At 43.6% G+C, this 20,606-nt stretch overlaps 2 protein-coding genes across 2 annotated transcripts; both read right to left on the bottom strand.

The window, feature by feature from the left end:
• Positions 1–1,577: 1,577 nt before the first annotated feature.
• LOC311493808 (caspase recruitment domain-containing protein 19-like) lies at positions 1,578–6,119 on the bottom strand (the record flags this gene model as incomplete). Its single annotated transcript, XM_084552592.1, has 6 exons — positions 1,578–2,465; positions 2,613–2,678; positions 4,589–4,657; positions 5,522–5,678; positions 5,783–5,928; positions 6,092–6,119. 6 exons carry the CDS (start codon positions 6,117–6,119, stop codon positions 2,353–2,355), a joined length of 579 nt encoding a protein of 192 aa, XP_084408718.1. The 3' UTR covers positions 1,578–2,352.
• Positions 6,120–7,264: 1,145 nt separating this feature from the next.
• Positions 7,265–12,063, bottom strand: susd3 (sushi domain containing 3). Its single transcript, XM_084553667.1, has 5 exons — positions 11,539–12,063; positions 9,781–9,975; positions 8,833–8,980; positions 8,041–8,208; positions 7,265–7,944 (listed from the first exon to the last, which is right to left on the bottom strand). The coding sequence occupies exons 1-5, from the start codon at positions 11,615–11,617 to the stop codon at positions 7,614–7,616; spliced, it is 921 nt and encodes a 306-aa protein (XP_084409793.1). The 5' UTR covers positions 11,618–12,063; the 3' UTR covers positions 7,265–7,613.
• Positions 12,064–20,606: the final 8,543 nt, after the last annotated feature.

Genomic DNA, 20,606 nt, shown 5'->3' with positions numbered 1-20,606 from the left:
GACAACAGCAATCAGGCACATGTGACCTCACGCTGTCTGCCTCCTCTGCTGTCCGATTGTGATCCCAAGTGCAGGCCAGACACGGAGGCACAACCGCAGTCTCACACACACACACACACACACACACACACAGTTGAGCACACTTGAATTTTTAATTGCGCTGATGACGTTTGAGCAGGATGTTCTTTTCCAGACACCTCAGCCCGGGAGGGTTAATGGTTCTGCTGATCACACGTATACAGATCAGGGCGTGCCTCATCTGCCTCAGAGCTCCGGCTCACCTCCACAGCTTCGGCCTCCCCCGACGCATCTGTCCCCAACCACAGGCGTCGTGCCTAACATTCAATTATGGAGATGTTTGGTTGTGCCGTGAACCCCTCTACTATGAGCAAAGCTGGGCTCAGCCTGTGGTTCTCTGGACCGGCAGCAGCTGGTGAGTCAGAGTCAACACAGCACAGACCCCGGCAGAACTACTTGTTAAAATGGAAGCCTTAATTAGACTTCAGTGTCACTGACACCCCAATTAGAGCCCAAGCAAATGCTCATTTCAAACGCTTCAGCGGCTTAACACGAGAATATAAAAGCAGTTTCAGGCTGTTTCATACAATTATCAGCTGAATACCTGAATAACATTCAAGCTTGCGTGTATAATTTTTTCAATGTGACTGTGACAAAGCACCTCTCAGCTGACAGACCAGCGTCACAATCTTATCCTCTTCCTCCTCCACAACTATCATTGGTAACCGTGGAAACAGCCAGTCGAGCCAAGAGCCAGATTGATGATACACACAGCTCCACTCAGGGCAGATCTGTGGACCGATATATTTATACATTATGTATATCTACGTCTCCTACTGTTCTGGCACCATCCCAGTCTTGAAGTAAAACAAACTGACTCCACAGGGGGGTCCTATATCAGAGGATGCTTGTGCTCCATGAGGAGTTTTAGTTCTTGTGAAGCGAGGGTATTAATAGCTCTCTCTTGGGAATGTGGATGCCTGTATTCGAACTGAACAATCACTCTGGTGACATTTCCAACCCCTTTAGCACCTCCCCATCCCTCCCCTCTCTCTCCCTGGTTCCCTTCTCTTATCTGTTGCTCTCTCTCTCTTTTCAGGGAGGGCAGAGGCAGAAAGGTGGTGCTCAGCGCAGCAAATCCCCTGTGACCAGACACCTGAGCTCTCCTCTACACCATCTTTGATGTGGCTATTTCCCCACTGATTATTTATGTAAATGCACAGAGAGGGTTTGCATTTTGCGCACAATGCTTTCAAGAGGAGGTAATTAAGCAGCATTTTATTAACTTTATTCATTCAATCAATTTGATTGTCATTAATATTTAATGAGGGCTGTCTCCTGCTTCCGACTGTCATTGTTTTTAAAGCACAGTGGAACATTTTCCATCATCCTCGTTTCCTTCTGTGGTGAGCTGAGTGAGGGAACAGTGCCCTCTAGTGTTTTTATGGATTCACTTCAGTCGATGAGATAAATGCTTTCACATGATTACTAAACTTGTAAACAACTTCCTCTGGCAAGTGCTCATTTCCCCTGTGAACACACTACTACGTGCAGTATTTAATGTCCGTTTTTTCTACAAATATCTTTGTCGTACCAGATTAGAAATAAGATGCAACCACATGCGAACATAACTTTTTCTGCTTTATTTGAGGGAAAGTAGTTATATTGCACTTCAGTAGATTATCAAGAATTGAGTCAACACAGCATTAAAGGCACCGGAAGTGGGTTAAGGTGCTGGAAGTACAGTATCTGTTATGGTCTGTTACAGTATCTGTGCATTAAAAATTCAAGTTACTTTGTTAAAGCCTGTGCACACCAATAGTCTACACACAAATGTTTTCACTTGGCTCTGCCTGAACAGTTCTCTTCTCAGAACAGGGCGTTCCCCCGCCCTTCGTTAGCCTCTTTAGCTCTTAACGTGACAGTTTAAACATTTAATTGTGACATTTGCTGAAAGCTGACTGAATCTAGAGCAACTAAAAACATTTTTTTTTGAGAGTGAAATTACATTCGGTTATTAGCTCAAAAAAAAAAAAAAAAGGATATCCAGACAAGACTCTTACATGAGCTAATATAGAAGAGAAATATGTATTTTTTTTTTTCTATTTAAGAGATGTCACTCGACAGAACGAGTTGGGTTAATATCAAGAGATTTAAAAAATATCAGTTAGTACTTGTATGCTTAAAGTTACACTCTAAGACGCGCGATTTCAGACAGAAAATGTTATATCTCTGCGGGTTCATGAGAGTTTGGCACAGCAAAGAGGCAAATTCCACAGTTTGTTCCTCTCACAGGGCTACTTCTTAAGCAGTTCCTCGACATTAATGGCCTCATTATTTCTGCATTCCAACCTCCACATAGGAAGTTAAAACACATCGAGCGTTTTTACCAAGTCTTGCCACAGAGCAGTGAAGAAACCCTCCGGTACATTTCAATGTCTCGGCTTCTGTGTGTAGAAAGATGACAAGAAATATGAGGACAGTGCTTTGGAGTGACGGGGATGTTTTTAATTAATAAGGAAATCTAATATAAGGGTCGCTTTAGCAAAAGAGGAACGGGTCTGAATGCTTTAGCATCATTCTGTACGGCTCACCTCCGTAATAGTAGAGCATTGCAATTCCAACTACAAAACTGAAGCAGCTCAGGAAGAAAGTTGGTCCTGCAGAAAGAAAGAAAAGAAAATACACTTCATCAGAGACTCTGCATGCATAAAACTATAAACATGTTAAAGGGGAACTACTGTTTTTTACAACCTGGACCTTATTCCTGGCATAAAATACGGTCGTTTACTCACCCATATAACTTTTGTGTAATTTGTAGTCCTTTGGGAGATAATTAGATCAGCATATATCCATTGACAACGAAACGCAGCCTCTAAATAACCCATTATCTGCCGCAAAACTTGTTAATTTCACCAATTTTTTGTTATCGTACGCTAGTGCTATTCCCCGTTGAGTCCGGAGTTACCTGTTCATCATTTGGGGTTTGTAGATTGACCTACAGACCCCGGATGATGTCTTCCGACCTGGATGATGTCGTCTCTGAGCACCGCGCGCACTCGCAACGGTCGGCTTGTTTACCTGTAATTTGCTACTGCTATGGTTCGTCCACAACCTCAGAATCAGAAAAATATTCAGCCATGTTGCGAAAAAACTAGCAGGAATAGCACCAGCGTACGATAACAAAGTATTGGTGAAATGAACGAGTTTCGCGGCAGATAATGCGTTATTTAGAGGCTGCGATTCGGTGCCCCAGTCACATACATGGATATACACTGATCTAATTATCTCCCGAAGGACTACAAATTACACAAAAGTTATATGGGTGAGTAAACGACCATATTTTATGCCAGTAGTTCCCCTTTAACATGTTTAGTTCCCCTTTAATATTTCATTATTAGTTAGGCTTACTAAATGTGCATATAGTTGGTAAATGATGATATGACCCAAAGAAACAAAAAGATATGCTTACTTATGAACTGGTATAAGACAAGAGTCAAGAGGTCAAGGCTGCTGTGTGTTGTTCACAATCTACACAAGCCCTAATTTATTTTGTATGTCTAATGACTGAGAGTGAGTGTTTTCCACTCCTAACCGATGACCCATTTCCCTGCTGACATACCTTTGACCCAGTGGACGCAACCGCTGACTGTTCAAAGGAATGCAGAGGACAGAGGAAGCTGCTCTGCACGTGAGCTTAACTGACCCACAAAGCCAGAGCCCTGGATGTAATGGGAGGAAGAATGGTGGAGCAGCGCAAAGCAGAGGGGCCCACATTCTGATGCTAGGGGTTAAAAGGTTCAGCAGACAACTACGCTCACTGAAGAACAAAGCCTAGTTGAGCTTAAGGGGCTTATCGGAGGATCAGCGAGGGGGCACAGAGGCACCCTGACGCACACTCACATAGACTGTAATGTTCCAAAAAACATACAGCCAAATTATAGATCTTTAGATAGAACCAAAGGACAAATGGAAGACTTTTTGGTGTCATTAAGTATAAATTATTATTACACTGCAGTATTGTCCACCTTTTGTATAATTATATCACACCGTCCTCCTATTCTCTACCACAGGTTTCATCTTAAGTGGATTAAAAGTGAATTTGAACGGAGTAGACACATTTTTAAAACGAGTAATCTGTCAACCATTTTGTTTGACTCTGAATCAGAAGTGAGTAAATAAACTGCAAAGAGTGAAGCGTCTGCGAGCTCTGTTGTCATGGAACTGATCCTAATATCTCGGATGTTCAAGTGTTCCTGAACACACCACAGAGGAAGTATATTAGTTCCTGCTCACAGCTACACAATGACAATAAAAACTTGCGTAAAAGCTGCGTAATTGTTTACTGTGACTGATCGTCTAATACTAGAAAATTTAAATGTGTTTTTTTCCCCCACATTGTTCTGGAAAACAGATCATGAATTGCACTGTACAGTAAACCTGGATTATAGTAATAGGGCTTAAACTTGTGAAACTGGGTGCTTTATGTTAGACCAACTTTCAGGTAGCAAAAGACACAGTCCATCTATTGTTTTACTGCAGTCAGCACATAGATGTTGATTAGATTTACCTCTCTGATTAAGCCCATATCGCTCTTCGTGGTCTGCCACATTGTTAGTCGGTTTAGGATCAGCCATCTCTGCAACAGAGAGTAAATGTGGTTAAAGGGAAGAACACTTTAAATAACAACCTGTGCAATGTCACATCAAGCAGTCCAAGCAGCACACTAGCTTCTCTCTGCATCTTAAATAGGATAAGCCTGCATAAAGCTGGACAGGGACATTGCGCAGCAGGGGATCCAACCATTGTACACCGATCAGCCACAACATTAAAACCACTGACAGGAGAAGTAAATAACATTGACCATGTTGTGACAATCCAGTGTTCTGCTGGGAAACTGTTGGACCTGGCATTCGTATGGATGTTATTTAGACATGTACCACCCATCTAGACCAGACTAGATCCCAAACTGACCAAGAATCTGTGGGATGATCCACAGAGGCCTCTCCTATCAACAAATAGGACCACTAACAACAATGTGTTGCCAGACACCACAGGACACCCTCAGAAGGCCCACGTCCATTCTCTGATGAGTTACAACTGTTTTGGAGGCACAAGGGAGACCTACACAATATTAGGAAGGTGGTCATAATGTTATGGCTGATCAGTGTACGTCCCAGAGGAAGCTGCTAGTGTGATTTGTCTCACTTAAAACACATGAATTAAACTAGAGACTTTAAATAATACCAGTGCAGACAGCACAAGTGTTGAAATTGCATGCCGTCATGTAAATAAGCTAAATAACTAACTAACCCTAACCCCCTAATAACATTTAGTTTGTTTAATATTGTTAGGTCCCTCCCTCATATATTAGTAGGGAAAACAGGAGGGAAAACTCTGCCATTATCACGACTATGCCACACACACTTTTGTTTCAGTTCCCTACTTTGTCGAGCTCCAGCCAATAAAATGCCTGAGAAGCCCTGCTCCCTGCTGTTTTTACCCTTTTGCCTGACTCTGGTGGGCAGGTAGGAGTAGACGTCCTCAGCGTGAATGTGAAGCGCTCGGTAGAATTCGTGACACGCCTCTTCGCCTCTCCCAAGCAGGTGCTTCAACAGCTCGGCTAGTCGGACCTTGGTGGGCACGCTCAGGTTCCTGAACTGCAGGGAGAGACAGGCTGCATTAAATTACTGTACATATTCACGCCTGCTCAGTAAGCTCCTGCTCCGAAAATTCAGTTTGGCAGATTTTTGTGTGTCGTGACCCTGTGGGCTTCCTTGTCACTGAGTATCTGGGGGTAGATCCTGTTGAGCTGCAGCACCAGTCTGTCAACCAACTCAGTGTCCAGCCGCTGATCCGAGCACAGGAACTGGACGTCACTCTGCAGCTGGTCCTGGTAGCCATCAAAATCTGGTCAAGGAAGATTGGAAAAAAAAGTGCACTCAGCCCTACATAAACATTTTAATTCCTAAATTGTGTCGTAGTGTGCAGAACAGGTCAGAAACAGGTCACGACCCTGTACAGTTAGGGCTTGAACCGTAGACCTGTAGATTTCACGTCTAGCCTTAAGTACTTTGTTCGTAAGCTGGTCCTGGCGTCATTCGTGCTCTGAAAATATCTAAGAGGTTTATTCTCCAGTTCAGAAAGGTTGGCACAGTCGTTGTATAAAATAATGAATAAACAACAGAACCAGTAGAAATTAAGGGAGTGGTGAGGTTCTGAGGCTGTTCCAGCTCACTTTGATGCATTAAGAGAAGACCGTCACCACTGAGGTAGAAGAAGAGTGAGCTCCTTGAGCAGAGAGGAGAACTGGGGCAAAATGACAAAAGGGAAATATTCTGCTGTCAGCCAGGCAGTCTTGGTGATGTTTCACTTGTTGTGATCTTTTACTGCACTGTTGATCCAGTTATTCTTGGCTCTATTACACAGATATCTCCATGTATTTCATTTGTAACCTAACTGCGAAAAGCTTGAGATAGCAAAGAGCAGCAAAACAGTTACAAGTACATCAAGTGTGATTAAATCATTCCAAATAAAGTTCGGATGTGTGACTGAGAGGAAAGAGCCTCATCCTGCACGTCTAAATGGACTGGATAGCTCTGATAAGTCCACAGCAACATAAACAGACCTGTCTATAAAACGACTTTATTTAGAAGCTAAACTGTCTCTAAATGAAGCAATTTCAAGGAGCGCAAAAAGAAAACATTCTCTAAATAAAGCCATATCGCTATAGCGACGACTAAACTTGGAGTGTGAGTGTTCAGCAACAGGTTGCGCACCCACACAGCACAGCCGGCGATCGGGTGATCCTGCCGCCTGTTACCCGCAACAAGACAAAACATCTTACCCTTGATTCACAAACCTGTCATACTGACAAACAATGTGGGACTCGCCTATCGGACCGACGACCTCCCCCCTGCCAGACTTCCTGGTCTCCCCGGTGTCTGTGGTGTCCGATTACATCAGCGCCGCCACATGACCGACCTCCAGAGACGCATGAGCAGCGACGGTGACCTGAGCCGCCTGGAAGATTATCAGGGCCAGAGGCAGCTAAGCCTTCTGTTTATCACTTTATAACACTCCAATTTATAAACGAGTGATGGCTCCACCGGCTCAATTAGGCCTAATAATAGAAATAATAATAATATTAAGAAGAAGAAGAAGCATGTAAACAGAAGAAGCATGTAAACTGTTGAACTCTCACACCACTCATCATTGGTTGAAGTCTTTATTTACATTCAAAACATTAAAATTCATATTTACACGCTGTGATTTCCTGCTCCCCCATCAAAGAAAACTCTCCTGCCCTGAAAGGACAGGAAAGTTGTGAGCGCAACTAAATGTAAGCACAAATCCCATCCACATCCTGAAAGTGCAATAGCCCCCCTTTTCCGACAGGGGGCACTGTGCCGTTACAGTTCATCAAAGGCACATTGAGTCTCAGCGAGACTTCATGCTGTGCAGCACTGCGGACATGATAATTTCAGCAAACACATGCGGACAGTAGTTTTTTATTTCTCACAGCCCCCATCAGTAGAGTTCACATTGTAAACAAAGTCTTGACTGATGGTTTTCACTTCCCGTGCGATGTGTCCTCACACTGATATAATCCTTATAGGGAATTCTTTGGGGTTCGTATTCCTGTTTGAGTTTATATTCCTCATGCTGGACTCATCTATGTTTGATGGCGAGCTGCTCTGATGTCCTCCATACTGCCACACCAAACCAGACCCCACCGTTGAGACTGGGACCAGGCCCGGGCCCGCCGTTTGATAGGAAGACGGAGGAGGTCCGGGGTACTGAGGTGGATCAGATTCTGGGTTTCGGGGTAAGAGAGGTTGGTCGTAGCCGTGTCCGGGAAGAGCAGAAAGCGGAGGCGGGGGGATGTAGGTGCAGGCGGGACTATAGATGTACTGGTGCTGACATCTGTGTAGGAAAAGATGGAAAGATGATTCTTTAACACTCCTGCACAGATCGGCTCCCCTTTTTAAACATTTCAATTAAAACCAGCCCACATCTCACCTGCAGGGTCGCATCCTGTCACACAGGGCCGGGTTACCGGTGTCCCACAGGGAAAGCATCTTCTCCTGGCTGTTGTTGTTGTTGTTGTTTCGACCTTTATGACTGTAGCGGGACCTGCTGTCCTCGCGGCGCTGCACGTCCTCCTCCCACTGCAACATATCTACCTCTCTGTCATGAAAAAAAAAATAATAAAAAAAATCGTCAGGTTTTGAAATGCAGTTGTGGTTTACATTATTGTTTCACTTAAGAAGGAAGGTCGTGCTTTTTGTTTTGTTTTCATACAGGATGAGCTTGTAAAAGTAGTTTTTCAGGTTAGAGTAGTGGCTCCCAGCAACAAGACAGCGTCTAGCTTCTGCCCCTTGTTATTTTCCATCAAAGAGATGTTTGATCTTGGAAGACAGGGTTTACATATAAGCCTAAATGCTTGTTCTTAATTGAAATAGGCAAAATTTGTCCAATGTCCAAAAAAAGCTAAACAAAAAAAAGAATAATCAGAATTGAAAGAGGAAGGGTGGAAAAAGCACATTTTCCCTTCCTGCCTCGGTATACGACTCATGACCCCATGACCCTTTAGGTTACCCACTGGATGGGCTGAGGCATTAACTTAGGAATCACTGGCTACCTTACACCTGTTGCTACTTATTGATGATGCATCTGTACAAACAATCCAGTCATGTATTGCATAATGTAATAAATCATTTTCCTTATTTTGCTGATAATGTGCACATTTGTCTTGTTGAGGCTGTTGCTTTTACGCTCTGCCTTTTGTAATTTTGACTTTCCCCCGCTCACCTCTCCTCCTCTTTCTTCTTGTCCTCTTTGATGCAGTCCAGCAAGCAGCAGGTGATGAAGGCCACGGACATTATCATGATGATGGCGGTGCTCACAATGGATGCCAGGACGGCCACGCGGAAGCCGTAATCCTCGTAGGGCGTCAGAGCTGGGGTGTGACAGAAAAGGAGAGTCGACTGATTTATTGACTTTATTTCCATCTCCTGCACTCAGCGTATTGGACAGCTCCATTCATCACGCTGCGAAATCTGTGTATAACAATTCCTGATCTGACTCAAATGCCGCGGAAAAACGCATCCACCTCACTCCAGGTTTACGGATATTATCTGCCACGCAGACAGCTCAGATATATCGCGAGTTATTATCCGGAAGAAATTGTCAAAAATGAAAGGTAATTTTGCAACTCAGTGCATCATAGAAAGGACAATAAAACATGAATTCAGTTTTGATTTGTTTCGGTCTCACTTCAGACGGCTCCTCCTCTCCCATGATGATGAAATATAATTAAAATGTTGCTCTCACTTTTTCCACTTGCTCACCAAATAATGACTGCCTCTGCTCCTGCTTGAAATGATTCCTCTCTACCTCGATTAGCATTAACATTATCATTTAATGAGCTTTATCCACAAGCAGCAAGTTATTTTCTCTCAGTGTGCCTGTGCCCACCTTAAACATCTTTATGTGACTCTTCCCAATGATGATAAACTAATGTCTAATATATATTCAGAATAATAAGCTTCAGAAACTCCTCAAAGAAAGTTTTGCAGGATTTGCAATTTTACTAGTGGAAACATTTAATCTGCACGCACGCACGCACATTTTAGTAATAACATGTAAGCATAATTAGATTCATAAGCTGACATTTTCCTGGGTACAAGCAGGTGACTAATAACTGCCACTCTTTTTGTCAGTTAAAAGTATCACTTTCTACAATCCGTTTCAACTCACGTTTACAGTAGGTCTCCCCAACCCAGTGGGTTGTGTTGGTGTCCATGACACATGTCAGCTTGTCGCCGATCAGTCTGTGTTTGGCGGGACACTGCAGAGAAATGACTGTGCCCACATTGGTGCCATTGCCCTGGATGATCCTCTGGGTGCCCAGAGCTGGCAGTGGCATGGGTGTGCACTGAGCCTGGGAACGACCTGAAGCAGAGAGAGCTGGTGGTCAGGTGGTGACTGTGTAAATGAGATACAGAATTTTGTTGCCTCTGCTAAACATGCATTCATCACACAGAGTTAACCAAAAAGTTTTTTTTTTTATCTTCAGAAGAAATTTGTATTCACAGAGATGATCAAAGGACTCAGGATTCAGAAGCAGCACAACAACAATTCAGGGTGAACCGTGAGAGGGAGCACTGCAGATGAGATTCGGTTTGGAGTGGGACAGCCATTGCACAGCTATCAGCGCTGAACTGCTGTAGGGCTGTACAACACTGAGCGACAAAACACAGTCCCCCCTACCCCGAAGCAGCCTGGCGCTGCGCTTCATCGAATTCTAACGGTATCAAAGCAGGAAACGTGATAAATAGTTAAGCAGAAAGGCCTGCGAGGTTGGTGGAAACACCCAGGCCATATGGAGCCATGCTGAACACCCGGTTATCATGCAGCACAGCAGGGTGCTCGGTATATTACAGGAAGGGCAGGGCTCTAACCGTGACAGCTCAGTGCACCAGTAGGCATGATGAGCCTACAACAACTTCGTAGTGAAACATGCAAATAAACACAATTATGCCACTTTCCAAAACAGCTGGGAAGAATAATGTGACCAACACCCGGAAAAGTCACAAGTGAGAGAAACCAGCTTCTAGCTGTCACTTACGGACAACAGACTTGTGACAGAGCAGGCCTCACACTGTTTCCTCTTTGTGTTTTTTAAAGGAAGGAGAATATCTGTGTCCAAGGAAAAGCATGTGGTGCGCTTTTATCAGGACAAGGACGACTATTTCAAAAGTTTCACTGTGAGACAAAAGAAGAAGAAGAAGAAGAAGAAGAGATGAGAACAAGAACACACGCCATTTCCTTCTTCTGATCATGTTGTGCTATGGCAGCAGGGCAGACTCAACTGGGATAAATACTCCCATGAAGGCCATTAGCATTATCTCACCCTATTCACATTTATATAACACAAGGGCATACTTCAGTGCAAACAGGCAAAGAGCATCGCTTTTATGTAACTCCTATGCACATGTGTCTCTGCCTGACCATGTGTGTAAGACAGCCAGCTGTGTGTCGGCTCGAAGAGTTTCTGACTTCACTTCATTTTTCGCTTCCTCTCCGTTCGTCTCTATCTTTCTTTCACCATGAGACATGGGAACCTTTTAACGTCTTCTAATCTGACAACAACCCAACAAGTAAATGCTTGCTTTAATGTGCAACATTTCCTTTATTATTATTGTTGCAGTGTTCCTCTGCATCACATAACACACACTGGCTATTAATCCTAGTGCAATTATCAGGAAACAGAAAGTACTGCAAATGCCTAAATGGATATTGGAATATACGAAGCTCTACCGTTTACCCCTTCTCTTTCATACACATAAAACATTATGTTTTTAAGAATGTTGATAATTTTAAGGGCCAGTGTTTGAGCAGGAAGCAGAACTATGAAAAGAGCGAAGTGCCAAAAACAAACACCCATCTCCTACACACCCTACACCTCGGAGTGTATGAATTAGACATTCTGGTTTTCTAAACTATCTGTCTTACCTGTGTTGCCACGTCTGTCATCTTTGTTTGTGAAATCAGTTCTGGACACGTCTGCTACTGAAGCTGTTGCCGCGGACATCGTAGTGACAGGCAGACGTTCCTCCGGCAGCTCCTTCGGTTGTGCGTAAAGACCTCGCAGCGATGCTCCTCTGTGCCAGGAACAAGGTAAACAAGTCAGGATTTTGGAGCCGGTGTCTCGCTCGAGCTTCTCCTTGAGATTTTAATTCCCAGCGAACTGACTGTCATCCACGGAGTCCTCCCACAATGCCTTCTCGCCGCAACATTCACTTATTCTAAAGCCCGCGGTGTGGGCAGAAGCGCCGTCTGTGGCTGGCTGCTGTCGCGCCAACGGATGAGCGCCCGAGAGGACGAAGAGAGATGAAGTGATCAGTCGAGACCTTGTCGACCAAAGCAAAAATGACTTTGTGGATTACATCAGGTCAGGTCAAGTTGTGTGTCAGAGCTGCGCTTTGTGAGCAGGACAGTGAGGAGCAGAGCAGCAATAAACCGCTCTTAGCGAGCAGGATGTCGCAACGCTTCTCTGTTCGAGCCTATCAGGATGTGATGCTTCAGACCGGGTTGCAAATTTGCAAAACACACAGTGCGTGACGTAAATCCCATCTTCAAGAAATCTCAGGCCATTTAGAGAGACACGGCTCAGTGAACACGTTTGCAGTTAAACTCTTCACACAAAAATCAATGTCTGTGTTCACTTAAATAGATTTAGAGATCAGATTGTGTTTGGTTGAGTGATTAGGCCTAGACTGGTCTTTTGATCACCTTTACAACATATCTAGTTTTTAAAACCAATTGAATCATGCAGTGGATACTGCCCATCACTCATTTAAATTAAGAGATGAACCGTTTGTTGTAGTAAACCCCAGTGTTGTTCATTTAAAAAGGAAGCAAATGTAAGGAGAAACTGAATGGACGTTAGAGGTGTAAATGAAAGAGATGGGGGTCTTTCAGCTCAGCCAAGTCTCTGCTGTCTGCATTATCACACAGAGTCAGTGGAAACTCCTGTTTCTATCCAATAACCACGCTTAATTATTTTTAATGTCACTGTACCCCAGGCCTACACGAGAAAGTCTTCTCCTCACTTCTCTTTCTGTTTCTTGTGGTCAGCCTGCTGAATGATACAAAGCATTTACTGCTCTCGCTTACAGTAAATGACTACCTATGAATGTGTTTGCATAATAAAGAATGAGGGACAGTTTTTAGTAGAGCTTCATCTGAAATAAAAAGAGTCATTTAATAGAAATGTCGTATAATGGAGACAATAAATAGCAATAAATGAACAAAAGCAAGTTAAGTACTGAATAAGGGGAAAATATATATAATATATTTCAGTTCTTTAGCGTAGAAAACCTACTGTGTGCACATATATACTGTAGACATTCACATGACATTGTAAAACAAACTCTACGCACACATAGTGGAGGTTCCTCTTTTCACTTTACGTTTACATCTGAAAGCAGAACTGCCGTCTCGTTCATGAACCGCATGTCGGCCCAGTGCCATTGAGAATTCCGTGCATGCATGAGACAGTTTCTGCTGTGGGTGATAAATGTCTCCACAGGCGCAGCCCTGTTCACCTGAACAACCCCCACACACTTCCTCAGACGCACCGGGAATCTTTGTTCAGACGGCAGGTTGCCTCATCATTCACGAAAACACTATCATCCCTGATTGAAGTGCTTTGGAGTGACATTAGCATACTCTTAGAAAATTTAGGCAAGGACCCCAAGGCTCTGAGCAAACACTCATTATTACCACTTAGCACTCAGTGGCTGAGGTGAAACAAGTCTCCTGAAGTGTCTAGATTTACAGTGTAACACCAGATAAGAGGCTGGAGTTCAGCTTCAGTGTTGCAGAAGGTTATAGAGTTTGTCCTTATGACTTATGTTATCTATCAAAAAATATGCACCTTGCATTTGAATAAACAATCTGTTAAACCTGAACAAGGTTATCAGATTTGAAGAATATTTGATCTTCAAAGGTAGGTAATGAGGAAGAAGAAGAAGACAGAGAAAGAAACACAGAGCATGAGGGCATTTTGAGAAATTAGTCTGCATAAAATGTTCGAGTTTTCTTCTGATTTGGCAGCGGTTGCTACAGCAACAGTTAATGTGTTCTGCCATAATCTCCGTGGGTACAGTTTGGACTCCCGGTGCCTTCCTCTTTATTTTCCACCCAGGATTGTGTTCTCTGTACTTTGTGCAATCCAATAAACAAACGGGAGCCTTGCTAATGAAGCTGGGGACAATCAATAATGCTTATTTTCCTGTATTAAAAAGGGATGGCATCATCACCATGCGAACAAATGTGTATAGAATGAAAGGTAGACAAAGATTGAATGTATACCTATAAAAAAAGATAAGGCAAAACCCGTCTCGGGCTGTTTTATTATTAATCTGATCTGACAAGAGAGACAGGGAAAGGTGAGGCAGGTTTGAGTGGTCAGCTCGGTGTGTCCGCCCTGCCCCTGACACCTTGTGGAACAGTGGCTCTGCTGGGGGGTGACCACTCCATCACACAGGTAATTAAGAAGAGCGAAAGGGGGCACCATCTCACACTGCCAGAGGCCCCGTCAACGCTGATGCTCACACAGGGCCACATATGGCTGGAGGTCTGGGGGAAGGAGACTGCTGAAGGTGCCCCCCGCTGAGCGTCCTTGGCTAGCTCCAACACGATAAAGCAAACATCCAGTGAGATGTTAAGCGCTTACCCAGAACCACCCAAAGAGCAATTAGTGCATCCTCAGCATATGGGGAGAATGGCTTTGTTGAAAGACTTTTGATGCGCAAATAAAACAAACTGATGGTCACTGTACCAAGTATGAGTCATCCTACAAAAAACAGCAATAAATATCAATTTTGGACAACTGAGACCTGAGGCTTGCAAAAAATAGTACTTCTATTTAGGTAAACGTCAGAGTCTCATTAAAGATGACCCTTATCTCTGCCGTGCCTAGAGATTTGGTTTTGTCAGACTAAATAGAGACCATTTCCTAAAGGTCACCCAGTTCTCCCTTTTTTCTTCTCCCTTTTTTTTCGGATCCATGCTGATGATTTGTCCTTAACATCATTAATACGTCTCTCTCTGTCTTCCCTGTCTGTAATCTCCGAACAAATCACTTCTTCAGGCTGGACTGGGGCCATCAGCGTTCGGGCTGCTCCATAAATCTGCACCTCTGTGAGAGGGAGAGAGAGAGAAAGAGAGAGAGAGGGTGAAAGAAGAAAAAGAAGGGAAAGGTGATGGGAAACGGATGGCAGGTATGAAGAATGAGACTTTGGGAGGAAATTGAGTTGATCAAGCAATTCTTGGCCGCAGTGCAACCTCAGACGTGCACAGCTTGTAAGCCGCGGGATACAGATGCACGGCTTTGCTTGGACACAGCAGAGACAGCATTACTGTGGCGGAGCTGAGAGGAGAAATTCAGTCAAGACAACACAGAGTCAAACTTTCTGGTTGGGGATTTAAGTTAGAAATGTTAGTGGACTTTACTTATAAGCTTATATGGTACATGGACAATTTCCTGACAGTTTTTTTTTAGCGTTGAGCAAATCCTTAAAGCAGTAAATATAGGAGAGACTAAAACTTATTTTGAAGTCTGAGGAAACAAGGCCAACAGTGCACCTGAGTTCATGCAGTTACTCCAGTTCTGTCTGAATTAAAATAGAAGATTGACTGACAACATTTCAATTCCTGGCACCACAACTGAATAAATATTAAAGGCAGATGCTATATACCAGATACCAGTGAGCAAGAATGCCATTTAAAACTCAAGGAGGAAAAGCCAATGTGGCTGTCCACACCCAGGTGCTTGTAACCAGCAATGCTATTAAAGAAAGAGTATTTAGGCACATCTGTATACAGTAGGTAGGCACAGGAAAGAGAATTACATGAATTTTCAGCTTGCTCTTGACACTACACCGATCAGCCATAACATTATGACGGGAGAAGTGAATAACATTGATCATCTTGTGACAATGCAATGTTCTGCTGGGAAACTTTTGGACCTGGCATTCGTGTGGATGTTACTTAGACCTGTACCACCCACCTAGACCAGACTAGACACCCTCACCCCATAGCAATGACACTCCTTGATGGCAGCAGCCATCCCCAGCAGGATGCAGCCTGACACAGGTACACACACAAAAACGTTTTAGGAACAACTCAATAAAAAAACATGAAGAACAGCACAAGGTGTTGACCTGGCATCCAAATTCACTAGATCCCAAACTGATCAAGTATCTGTGGGATGCACTGGATCCATAAAGCCTGATCCACAGAGGCCCCTCCCCTCAACCCATAGGACCCAAAGGCCCCCACTAACAACATTCTGTATCCAGACACCACAGGACACCCTCAGAAGGCCCATGTCCATTCTCTGATGGGTCACAAGCGTCAAACTTCAACTTCAAAGAGGACACAAACCGCGAATGCATATGTTGGCTTTGTCTCTCTCCGGGTGTAAAAAGCTGAAAATCTGTCATGTGACAGGTTTCATCCATCCATTATCTGTTACTGTTAATCTCCTAGAGGGTCACAGGAACCTATCCCAGCTGTCACTGGGCAAGAGGCACGGTATACCCGCAGTGGTTGCCAGTCTATAACAGGGCTAACACAGAAAGACAAACCACTATTCATACCTATGGCCTTTGGTTGTTGCACTGTGGGAGGAAGGCAGAGTAGCCGGAGAAAACCCACACATGGAAGAACATGCAAACTCTTTCACCCTGCAGCAGAAATACACTACTGCACCATTTTCAAGCTTTTTCTCTCTCCAGTGTTCCCAAAACCTGTAGTCTAGATCCTTCATCAGTCCTGTCACCAGAGAGGTGAACAAAAAGGCAAAAGCGACATAAACAAAGAGGGGAAAGGGAAGGAAAGCGGTAGAGAAACATTGAGAGAAAATGGCATCATTCCTACTGTGACAGCTATCACGCAAGCTCTTAAAGAGCTCGGTCATCCATGTGTGCCAAGCTGTGTTACCACGACTGATGCAACTGGGGATGGTTCACACTGAGGTATCGACAAAGAGTGAACAGCTGGACAGCCTTGTTTAAGGCAAAATCAAAGATGGCAAGAATGGCTATACTGACAGAAGAAGTAAAGTGATGAGGTATAGCTCGGACTGAACAGAACTTGAAAAATTGACTTATGTGAGGTGCAGTGTGCTGAGTTGTTAATTTCTGGCAAAAATAGAAAGAGAAACTTTATTGTTTTGCCAAGGAGCGATGAGTCAGAAAGAGAGCAGACACGGCACTGGGTTCCATAATGGAGAATAGCTTTTTATATCAGGGTTGCCATGGTCTGGTGGCTCCACTGTAATCCACTTCTTATCTAGACTCAGTTTCTATGTGTGTTTGTCTTCCTCTGTTCCTCCAAAATATGAACACTCACATTGTAGTGAGGCCTTTTGAAGAACATGGCCACAGAAAACCTTTTTATAACAGCACACAATGTCCACACAGATTTCTAAAGTGAATATTGAACACTGTCTCTGGGTACACTGGGGCTTTTTACAAAAAACACTTCATACTGACTGTCCTTCCCGGGCAGAGTAATTGCTAAAGTAGTGCCTGGATGCATTTTGATAATAACATTTTTGTTTATCTCAGTAAAACACTACCTTTTTACGTTATATTTGCTGTTATTTTGTTTAGCTGTCTCTCAGTGGGGTTTTTATTCACTTGCGTCTGCCAAATGACCCATTTTAAAATGACCGCTGTCATTCCAAATTACTCCTTGTTCCTTTCGGAGAGCCTCCGATGCTGCTATTTCACAATGCTCCGTACAAGCTGATGAGACGCTCCGTATAATAAGACATTCAGGTCTAGTGTCTGACAGCATCATTTGTTCAATGGCCCAGAGTAGACGATGTTGAGTTATGGCTCCTTCATTAGATGTGCTCATTTAGGCAATTTAATTTAGTGTGAGAGTGTGTACGAGTTCACACACATTTGCATATCTGACAGGATTAAAACAGGTGTGAAGCTCGGGGGGATAAATCAGGCATTAGATTTACTTTAAAATTAGCATAGAAATGTTGTTTAGTGTAACAGGAAGGATTTGGAAGACAGTCAAAGTCGTGGTGCTCTAGCTAATGCGACCATAGATTATACAGCTATTCTGGTCATTTACTTAAATAGATCTGAAATCATCATCATCGTCAAATCCATCTTAACGATTTCTAATTAGAATATAATGGTAGGATGACCAACCCTCTCCAGTGGCTCTTAATCTGAATGAGATTCCTTTTTTTTCCTCCCAGCACCTCCACTTGGGCTGCGAATGAGACAAAAAAATCTGGTGATGTACTGTTACTAGTGGAACAATTCATCATTGTCAAGTAAACCTTTATCGTGACCCGTCAGATTATTTGATTAAATGCAGGACGTTTCCTCGGGACATCTTGAGTCCTGCCTCAGAGAGGGGGCCGGGATGTGATGTCCTCAGATCTCAACACCAGAGGTGAAACTCTACCGTAGCCACGTCTGACTTCCAAGGAAAAACAATTTAAGTGAAAGAAAATGTCCACTGTTGCAAGAACATGAGTTGCAGAGACTGTTGAGATTAAATTAGAAAAAAATTAAATACAGGCACCAGAAGTGAGCGTGTGTGTGTGTAGCTGGAAACAGTTGCCACTTCCTTTACAGGAAGCGGTTGCAACTGTCTGCTTGCTTCACTAAAGAGCAAATAAGGTTTCATAATTTGCATCTGTGGCTGTAGGTGAAAATATGATCGAGACAGTTGTGAGACCCTTGATTGTGCTGTCAACCAAAAGTGAACTGTCGAGATAGAAAATTGAACTGAAACACAGAAAATTGCTATCTGAGATACATGGTATAAAAATAGTCTGACCTGGAGGTGATGACAGCAGAAAGGCCTACCAGTTAGATTGTATCTGCTGCACAGTGGATAATTTAATAGGACTGATCTAAGAGTCTCAGGGTCTGAGCTTTTAAAATGAATACAATCAATATTATATAGTACTAGAAATTCAAATGACAACAGTGAAACAATGCCACAACCGAACAAACGCAGAGGGAACTGATTTCAGTGACGGATCTACAGAGAGTTACACCTTCAAAAAGGAAAATTACACCTTAATCTGCAGCTAGCCACTGCAGCTGAGTTTACAGAGCTGTACAGCAAGGTTTGGCTGATTATTTACGCATCCTTCCTGCAAATTCACTCTCACCACTGCATAGTGTCATTTTGAGTCCCCAGCCAAAAAACCCTGAAATCCTGAGGTACACTGCCTGCTCAGCAACAGATAGCGCACAGAGTAAGCAAGTAGCGGGCGAACTAAAAGCACTTAGCAGCTAAACCAGAAACTGGACAGACATTCAGCAGGTGGACAGAAACTCCAAGCAAATGCTAAGGTTCCTCCTTAATTTCTGGATGTGTAAATCATGTCTGTTAAGTATTCCACCATGTTCACTTTTTCAACTTGCTAAAGAGGCAGTTCTGAAATTTTTTGGCGTGTCACCCTTTACAGCATTTATTCTTCCCACTTCCTCAAAAAGGTCGGTCACTAAGAGTAAGGGTGTGTAGACTAGAGGTCTGGAGATACACTATGCTAATATCTCTGGGCCACACACACACAACGGTACATGCACACTCACGCACAAACAGCTGGTAAGAGGCTTACACTCCAGTGGCATATAACAGCTTCCCCATTAAATCCATTCTCCTCAGCTGTTGTGGGAGAGGAGCTAAGCCTCACAGAATGGCGGTCACAACCTGAAGCCCTGAACAAATTTGGACATTTCTGCCTTGCTTTGCTTTCCACTATAACAGTTCCATTTAACACTTCTGGCGGCAACAAAGGCTCTGATCAGCCAACCTTGCCTTCCGAGTTTGTTCACCGAGGTCTGTGCCCTTGATGAATAGAGCCATTATGGGAGGCCTCGGGGCCTCTGATAGAGGTCAGCTCAACGTGATACAGTTCCGCCGCAAGCTTGGTCAAGACAGCTGTTACTGGACGCATTACACAGTGAGAAATTATCCTCCTTCACAAACAGCAAGGAAGGAGCAAAACTGCAGCAAACTTTTTCTTGTTGTCAGAAAAAAAAATAAAAAAATACCCAACAGCTGTTTGGATATATTTTCAAAGAGAATAGAGTTTTGTCGGAAAGGACTCTGGAGAGATGATGAGAGCTTATCTCAGCACGATCTCCATCCTGCAACAAGATACACAGTGCCCGCCCGGCTCCACTCCGCTCTAGATGTACAGCATGTAAAGCTACGACAGAAGGAGGCAGTCAGCAGTTTCCTCTCTATCTCTGTGCCGCAGCTCGCAGCTCTACAGGGACGTCAGCTTTTCAATTCATCATTCTGACACTTGGTGTTGACTTGCTAAATAAAGAAGTTATGGTTCACACCACCTATCAACAGCTGTCGTCTGTTACTTTTTAAAAGTACAGATTAATAAGTTTATGCCCACAAGATCTGACAAAACTGAGAGGAGGCTGCACACATGGAGACAAAACAGAGGAAGGGAGGGAGGTGGAAAGTGAATTACAGTATATCAAGATGTAGAGCAACTTTTTCTCCATAGAAAACTATGCCTCCGAGTTGAAATCAGACTCAGCTCTTTCCAGTAAGTCAGATTTTCCTGTAATCTTTCCCTGCATAGTTTTGAATTAGTTCCGTCTTCTGAAGCCTCCATAACTAAACTACAACTTGAACCGCTGAACTTGTGTTTTAGGTGATTAATGCTGCATTGTTTGGAGTGCACATCTCTTACCACAAACTCTCATGATGCACACACACAGCTGTGGCTCCCTGGGACCAGTATCTTCTGACACCAGATTGAACCAGCAGTAATCACATGACAGTAAAGCGGTCTGTCCGCACCACTTTCCACTTTGAGAAGATTGCCTTACAACGCCACAGCACAGCACAGTGAGTTTCGGGTGCGGTTATCATGGTGCTGCACACAGCGGGCCCTTTTTTTTTTTTTTAAAGACACAGCGTACTTGACCTCATGTGGATAAAGGTTTTAGTTCCAGCAGTTTCAATCCAAGTCAAAGTGCCTGCAAAGACTCTCAACC

Source organism: Chelon labrosus (genome assembly GCF_963514085.1).
Source record: "Chelon labrosus genome assembly, chromosome: 10".
NCBI lineage: Eukaryota > Metazoa > Chordata > Actinopteri > Mugiliformes > Mugilidae > Chelon > Chelon labrosus.
The sequence above is the reverse complement of the archived record's forward strand: the minus strand, read 5'-3'. Positions and strand labels throughout refer to the sequence as shown.

Coding starts and splice junctions, on each gene's coding strand:
- susd3 (XM_084553667.1), bottom strand. CDS start 11,617: ATGTCCGCGGCAACAGCTTCAGTAGCAGACGTGTCCAGAACTGATTTC. Junction 9,976..11,538: donor TGACAGACGTGGCAACACAG/GTAAGACAGATA, acceptor TCTCTGCTTCAG/GTCGTTCCCAGGCTCAGTGC. Junction 8,981..9,780: donor TGGGGAGACCTACTGTAAAC/GTGAGTTGAAAC, acceptor GTCACACCCCAG/CTCTGACGCCCTACGAGGAT.